This window comes from Parasteatoda tepidariorum, chromosome 6, assembly GCF_043381705.1.
Source record: "Parasteatoda tepidariorum isolate YZ-2023 chromosome 6, CAS_Ptep_4.0, whole genome shotgun sequence".
Taxonomy (NCBI): domain Eukaryota; kingdom Metazoa; phylum Arthropoda; class Arachnida; order Araneae; family Theridiidae; genus Parasteatoda; species Parasteatoda tepidariorum.
Genome location: NC_092209.1, coordinates 51,871,337 through 51,879,626, shown reverse-complemented (window position 1 = coordinate 51,879,626; position 8,290 = coordinate 51,871,337). Strand labels below are relative to the sequence as shown.

Genomic DNA, 8,290 nt, shown 5'->3' with positions numbered 1-8,290 from the left:
AGATAGATATATATATATATATATATAGATATAGATAGATAGATAGATAGATAGATAGATAGATAGATATAAATTAAAATTTATGCCCGAGATTCCAGATTGCAACAATTGATCATTACTTGTACTCTTTATAGGGGACTTATCTATCGTGCTCCTTAAGTCTAAATATTGAAGCTTGTCTATTTTGTCCCTTGCGATCATGACTGCATCGGACAAACTAAGCTAACAAATCGGTTGATATTTACTTTTTATGTATTTTTGAAGTAAATGAAATCTATGCAATGTATGCACTATATTCAATGTTGAACACAAATTTCAAAATGTTTGACTATCAATATTAATATTTCAGTTTAAGTTACTATCAGCACGTACGCTGTCCAAGTTCATATAGCGGGGTGGTTGAAGGCTGCTACACCCTTAATACAATAATCGGATGGCCAGAAAAGAAACCTATGACAATTCCCACAGAAGGAAGTAAGTTAGTTAAAGCTCTTAAAATTTAATAGGCGTGTTCCTAATAATTTTATAAACACGCGATCAGACGCGATCTGCCTCTCAGCTTGAACATTGCGAATATGTTACAATGACCAAAGGTTCTCAAAATTTGTTTCGAGGAAATCTAGGGCTCAGTGGAAGGTGTTTCTCAGAGCTAAAACTTATTTGCAATGCGCAAAACACATACATGCTTAAACCTATAATGCAAATGCAACAGAAACTTCACTCTTGTTAAGTTACAGGATTGGTCGAGCCGGAAAGCAACACAAAACTACAGACAATTGAATTATATTATGCGTAACAGAAATAGTATATTAGCACCTCCTAGAAGAGATTCAGCCTCCGCACGGATCATATTGATATACAGGGTGTCCCAAAACGACCGCATAAAAACTGCCCAAAAGAAGCGTTCCTGTACGATCCATAGTTTACAAGAAAAATACGAAACACAAAGTATGACGTCACTGCCGATACAAGAAAAAAACATTTTATTGAACATATCAACAGCAGTATACTATGCACAATTTAAAGCAGATGTTCAAATTATCCGCCGTGCATGTCGAGGCAGGCTTGAGCACGCCGTGGAATGGTCCAATAAAGTGTTTTTTCCATGCACCGGCAGTGACGTCATACTTTTTTTTCGTATTTTTCACGTAAACTATGGATAGTACAGGCAAAGAACTTATACGCTTCGCGTAAAAAAGGGAAACTTCCTATACTATCAATGTTAAGTCGTAAGGATCTTTCCCCCAACTTGGGCGCTGAAGGTGTAATGCAGGAAAGCCATCGTCAAGAGCGATTGAAGAACAGGCGCAGATCATTTGATTTTCTCCCAATGCAACCATATTTTCTCCGTTAATTATGATCGGATTCTATTTTGCTTTTAAATTTTTTTCAGTTCACAAATTTAGCAGGATTATAATTTATTTTAAAGTAGTAAATATTTATTTAACAAAAGTAATTTATATTAAAAAATAAAAATTCATTAAAACTTTCAAAAATTGAGTAAAATTTATTTCCTCTTGAAAACTGAACTTTTTCGCTTTGTTAATTTTTCCATGTGTGTATATGTATAAGAAATGTGCTATATATAAATAAAAATTTTCAATTATATATATACTTAGAGTTTTAAAAAAATAAACAAGACACTTGTTGCAGAATTTGTTTTATCTTTATTAAACTTATCTAAAAATATTCTTTTTGGTTATATATTTTAAGAATATACTTTTCAATAAAATAAAAATTACACAAATAAAATTGTATACATTTTAAACAATAAATAAACATTTGAGCAAGTTCATGAAATAAAATAACATAAAATTAAAAAGATGCAATATTGGTTAATTGGAACTGCACTAGGAACAAGTCTGCATTATTTTTGATACATAATCTTTAATTTTAGAATGTCTTGAACACAATCTACATCTGTTGTGTAGTCAGTCTGTCAGTATCAACATTCAGTAACGATACAATTCTGCTGGCCTCTAATCATTTCTTGCACCTAATATTAAAAGAAAATCACACAGTAAGATTAAAGTGCTAATATGACATAAGAATGCTGTCTAATTCGAGAACGGAACTTAAAATTTATGGCATTAATAAATTATATGTATTATTTTTCTTAAGTATTAATATTTTATTAAATAGTTTTAAAAAAGCAGGCAGTGTTTAAGGAAAAGATTTAGAAAGGAAATTTAATAACGAAACAATTCATTGGGTGATTAAATAACAAAATCAATTAAATTTCTGTTTTACTGGCACTATCATCTTCATAGCATGCAGGGGCCCAAGGCACAAAAATATTTTAGACCTATAATGTGTCGCAATGCTTAAAAACAAACTAAAAAACTTCACATATATCATTTTTAAGATACAGTCCCTGGCCAAATTATTAATGCACTTCAAGATTCTATGTAAAATCATAATTATCAGGTAATACTATACAGCTTTATTGTATTTACGTAGCTGAAACTGGTTTCCACTTCTTTACGTTAGTGTATCAGTTGGTTAACAATGAAATGAAAAACGTAAAAAATAAATACAAATAGGAGGTGAATAAAACATCTCCTGAATAAAAATCCATTTGTATGTTTAATTATAAAAGTATTAACATGTATATTAATACTTTTATAATTAAATACATTATATTAATAAATTAACGCGTATGTTTAATTATAAAAGTATAGTATGTAAACTCGTGTAAATCATGTCATTATTAAAAAACTACAGTACGTCTATTAATTTGACCTAATTATTATAATATTATAATATAGTACCTGATACAATAAATAATCTGTATTTTTATTACATTTTGTAGAATTTATATTACATATCGCCTAATTTAACCAATTGATACACAAACGTAAACAAGTACAAACCGGTTCCAGTAGCGTAAATACAATAAAGCTGTGTAGTATCATCTGAGTAATTAAATTCTACTTAGAATCTTATAGTGCGTCTAATAATTTGGCCAGGGACTGTATAATGCAATAATTTTAACTAATTTTGATTACCACAAAAACTCAAATAAAGTACTTTTAAACTATGCATAGTTTAAAAAAATTGATACGCTAACCAGTTGTAATCCTCATATAATAAAATAAGAAAAATAGTTTTCGGTTTACTTTTTAAGTTTCCTTGGTGATAAACTACTCCAATTATTGGTGTTTGATAAGCAATCACCATTTGTAGAAAAAAAATGCATACTCTATAAAAAAAAAAAAAAAAAATTTAATATATAAGGTAATGTTTTTAGTCTTAAATTCTTTTTAATGCAATTTTTCAAAAAAGTACGATTCTCTAGGGCCCCCTGAGAAAATGGGGTCCCCGTTCATTGCCCTGTGTGCCTATAAGTAAAGACGGTACTGTTTACTGGACATTTAGAGCTAACAGATAAATAAAATTATATATATCTACCAGTAGCCCCCCCCCCCCAAGCTCTCGGGCGCATTCTTGGGCAAATTCTAAATTCCTCCCCAAACTATTCGTTTTATTTAGTGTAAAAATTCCCCCCCCCCAAGCTTTAAGTGGGCGCATCATGAGCCCACCTCCCCCCCTCCCCCTGATATCTACTATAAACCACTCTATAAATATTATATGAATAAAAAGTAACACTTTTTACACTATTTAAATAATTTCATATATGCAATGAACTTTCAAAAATTTAAAATGTCAGATTTATAGATCTTTTTCACATTTCTTGAAAAACATTTAAATTTTTACTTAGTTATATACATAAATTTCATTTGTAAATATTTAATTCCGACCAAAAAGGATAAACGCACTTGTGGAATTATACAGAATTTAAAAACCAAATGAAATTAAATTAAGTCAGACACTATAAATTAGTCACACATTTAGTTACAATTCTAAGTGAGTCTTATCTAATAGGTTCATATAATCAATCATTGAAAAATAATTTACCGAAATCTTCGAAATGCTTAACTATTTACTTACATTTCGATATTTTGAGGAAAGCGAAACAATTTCAAATTTGGATAACCCGCTCTATTTACATTGCAGTAAGCACATCTATCATAATTCTTTGCTTTGCGCACAGAAGAATCACTGAAAAATATTGAAAGAAAAAAAGAGGATTAGAATCTTTATCAAAACTGAAAACAAGGAGAAAAAAATCAACAGAAGATATATTATACAAAGCGCACTTACTTGTTAGGGATAATTGTCAAATTAACGTCCGCCATTGATTGATTTCTCATCTGCTTCTCTCTCCAAACTCTCTTTCCAAAACTAAGGATGATATTGCGCATGCGTGCCCCTGGAGACAAATTTCTCCGCCATACACGAAGCGCTGGCATTGTGCCAAATTTTGTTACGACTTTCGCGAGTTTCCCATCTTTACGCTTATACAATCTTTGGTACAGGAACGCTTCTTTGGGCAGTTTTTATGTACTCCCAACGAGGAATCTAGCTGTGCAGAGTTTATGCGGTCGTTTTGGGACAACCTGTATTTTAAAATTAATGAGAAATTAAAATAGGACTTTTTATGTAAACCCGGAGATTAATGACAGTTAAATCTCCTTTTATTGCTATATCTTTATTAATAAGAACACCAAAAATGTCAATAACAATCTTTATACAGTTATTTTTTCACCGGAATTTAGCAGCCGGCCCAATTCTGAATTTACGACTATCAATGTTCAACTTTATTACCTTGTAATTTTAAAACCAACCCAGACGGCAAGGGAACTCATGAATCAACCATAGGGACAAACCAGCCTTCATGGAGGACTTTTTTGATGGGACTAACCTGCATTTGTGTTACATGAAAAAGAAAACCACAAAAACCTACTATATTTAGCCGAGCGCCAAGGGGATTTTTACCCATGACCGGTCTATCACTTAGGATATTTTACGTCAGTACAGTGAGTCAGTACAGAATTTATATCAACTAGCCACAGCTGGGATTTGAACCTGACTTACCACGATGTGAAGCAAACGCTTTATCCCTGAGCCATCGAGACTTGATCTATATACATTAACTTTGCTAAATACTTCTAAACATATAGTATTATATCAGTAAGAAATAGTAAAATATAATCTAACGAAAATTATTAGCCCTATTTTTACATTTATTAATGCATACTTACTCTACATTCTGGAATACGATCTTTAATATATTTATTGTATTTTCTAGTTTACTCTTTCTCTGTTTTTCCACATGCTGAAGAATATCCTCAATATTGGGGAGTTGTGTCAGCTCAGCTCTCCATTCACAGTCCTCGACAGATTGTTAACCCATTTACTGATGGATTTAACATGAATCTCAACACAGAACAAACTTTTCGACTAAAGAAGGTGTGCATTTAACTTGAAAATTATTTTCTTATATATTGAACTCGAAATAATAAAACTGAACATTGTTACTGAGTTATATTTGTTACCATTTTTTTGTAATAAATTTTTTATAAGGCACGTGTATGTGTGTGTTTTAGGTTGTGAAAAAACTTCTTCCTGCTCCATATGAAACGAATTGCATAGATTATATCGAAATGTGGAAAAAAAGAGGTGGACATGGTCCCACGAATCAAAAGGTAGGAAATATTTAACTAAGCATTTCCCGTGTCATATAATAGCTAAGACCCAACTTCCAACATAATTGGTATAATTTTAACACAAATGAAATATTTTTTATTGTTTGCCTTCCCAAATCTTGTCTACGTAAGAATGTAATTGACTTTACCGACGCTTGTCAGAATTTTTAATTTTCAAGAAAACGTTTAAGAAAGGTAAGATTTTCAATTCAAAAATAACCTTTTGGAGAATTTTTGGCGTAGAATTTTCTTATTATTTGAGTGTACTGTGTTTTGTTTTACTACCAAAAATGTGTAGAAATAAACTGTAAAAGTATCCCAGAATGTGTAAAAACAGCTGAAAATTAAAATTATTATTTTTCATAATAATTTAAAATATTTGAAAAATTAATTATATTTAACGAATATAATGTGTATAACGAATAATATAACGAATTAATATTATATAACGAATTTAATATTATTATTAATATGATATATATAATATTAATAAGAATTATTAATATTATATAACGAATATAACGAATATAATGTGTATAAATGTGTAAAAAACACATTTTCGGCTTCCGTTAAAAGAAGTCTTCAAGAAGTTATGCTAAAAAGTAATGGAAAAATTAGATTTAAATGTGTAGTAAAGTTGACTAAGAAAATTTAAATTGTTAAGTGATTTTTAAAAGTGTAGCAAAATAAACTTGCAAAAATTATATCGTTACGGCATTTTTAAAGGTGTTGCAAAGTAGTCTTGGAAAAATTAGGTTCTCAAGTGATTTTGAAATGTGTAGCAAAATAAACTTGCAAAAATTATATCGTTACGGCATTTTTAAAGGTGTTGCAAAGTAGTCTTGGAAAAATTAGGTTCTCAAGTGATTTTTAAATGTGTAGCAAAATAACATTAGACAAATTAGATTGTTTAGTAATTTTTAAATGTGTAGTAAAATAACCTGGGGAAAAATTAGATGGCTATGAGATTTTTAAATGTGTAGCAAAGTAGCCTAGGAAAACTAGATTGCTTAATGATTTTAAATGTGTAACAAAATAGCCTTGGATAAATTAGATTGTTAAATTATTTTTAAATGTGTAGAAAAATAGCCTTGGAAAAATTATATTTCCTAGAGATTTTTAAATCTGCTGCTTAGCAGCCTTGGAAAAATTAGATTGTTAAAAGATTTTTAAATGTGTAGCAAAGTGGCCTTTGAAAATTAGATTGCTAAGTGAGTTTTAAGCATGCAGCAAAGTAGCGTTAGAAAAATTAGATTTCGCAGTGACTCTCAGATGTGTCGCAAAGTAGCCTTGAAAAAATTAGAATGTTAAGGGATATTTAAATGTGTAGCAAAATTGACTTGGAAAAATTAGATTGCTAAAAGATTTTTGAATGTTTAGCAAGGTGGCCTAGTAAATTAGATAGTTAAGTGATTTATTAACGTATAGCGAGGTAGTCACATCAGTTTTCTACTTAGATAGTTTGTCATAACTAGACAAAGCATTTGAAACGTATTCTGTTAAAGTTATCTTTGATAATGATATTGTATTTTGATGTTCGCATACTACATCATTTTTCATATTATATCTGCTTTTAATAGATGTAGTTCAATTTCAGGACTCGCAAATTTTATATTAAAAGAAAGTCATTTTTGACTATGTTGAGTTGCTACGGAAACTTATTCGAACTCAAAATACGATGAGGAATGTTTGAAGATGTCTAATGAAAAGGCGATAGATGTGATGAAAAAAATATTAGTCAGAATGAAAGCAATTAAAATAGGCCATTAATTAAAAATATAATGTTGAAAAAAACTGTTTTAACTTTATTGCGCAAAGATAACTTAAAATATACTGTTAGAAATGCCTCGGTACTAGAATTGTGTACTGACCAGCTTTTACGATATCATCTTCCGTCTGAAAGTCTGCTGTAGAAGTAAGATGCATACCATTATTAATGGAGTAGAATCGAGAAAAACATGTGACTCTCTTTGTGACTCAACTAATGGGACTCTCTCATGTGACTTAAACTAATGTTTAACTTAACTAGGAACCGTATCTTATGATCAGGCAACTAGTCTTCGCTGCCTGATCATAAGATACGGTTCCTAGTAGATCACAGAAGTCATACATCGCTGACTGCGGTGGCTGAACACGTTGATTAGCTTACGAGTAGACCGCTGAAGCGTAGTATCAGTCCTTGTTTAACTTGAGTAGGTCATCGGGCTACCAAAGCTAGGGAGGAAATTTCCTCAGTAGAGGATCAAAATTGAGATAGTATGTCTTGGAATCATCCTCGGGGATTTAAAAATCGATTGTTAAGTTGAAAAAAATTATATACAGTATTTATTTATTTATTTATATGTATAATTCTTTATATAAAAACGCAATTTATAATTCAAAAATTATTCCGAGGATCATCCACGCATTTGCGCTTGCACGAGGAATTTGCATTGACTTCATTGAAATATAGATGAGAAGAGAATAAAGATGATGAGTTGCTTGCTCGGCAATGCACTGCATTTTGAAAATTCAGAAGAAGAAAAAAACAAATTCTGGCGTAATATCAATTCTCAAAGTAAAATTGTACCTCAGCGATGGATCTTGGTTTCTGAAAAGATTCATTTGTTTGTAAATATTTACTTTCTATCAAGCGATGAGTAATGTTTGGTATAAAATGAAATTTTATAACAATTTAACATAATTTCAAATTCAATCAAAAATATAATTGAAACGACATTATATATATATATATATATATA

The 8,290-nt window shown here is 30.3% G+C and overlaps 1 protein-coding gene and 1 long non-coding RNA gene across 2 annotated transcripts in view; one reads left to right on the top strand and one right to left on the bottom strand.

The window, feature by feature from the left end:
• The window catches only part of LOC107446956 (uncharacterized), a 15,864-nt gene that overhangs the window by 5,942 nt on the left and 1,632 nt on the right, over positions 1-8,290 (top strand). The window contains exons 4-6 of the mRNA XM_043056231.2: positions 350-474; positions 5,153-5,313; positions 5,451-5,549. Of these exons, the coding sequence (XP_042912165.2) occupies positions 350-474; positions 5,153-5,313; positions 5,451-5,549 (385 nt within the window). The remainder of the gene's footprint in view (positions 1-349; positions 475-5,152; positions 5,314-5,450; positions 5,550-8,290) is intronic.
• Positions 1,645-4,267, bottom strand: LOC107446952 (uncharacterized). Its single transcript, XR_001584458.3, has 3 exons — positions 4,165-4,267; positions 3,952-4,062; positions 1,645-1,996 (listed from the first exon to the last, which is right to left on the bottom strand). It is a non-coding gene; the product is annotated as an uncharacterized lncRNA (long non-coding RNA).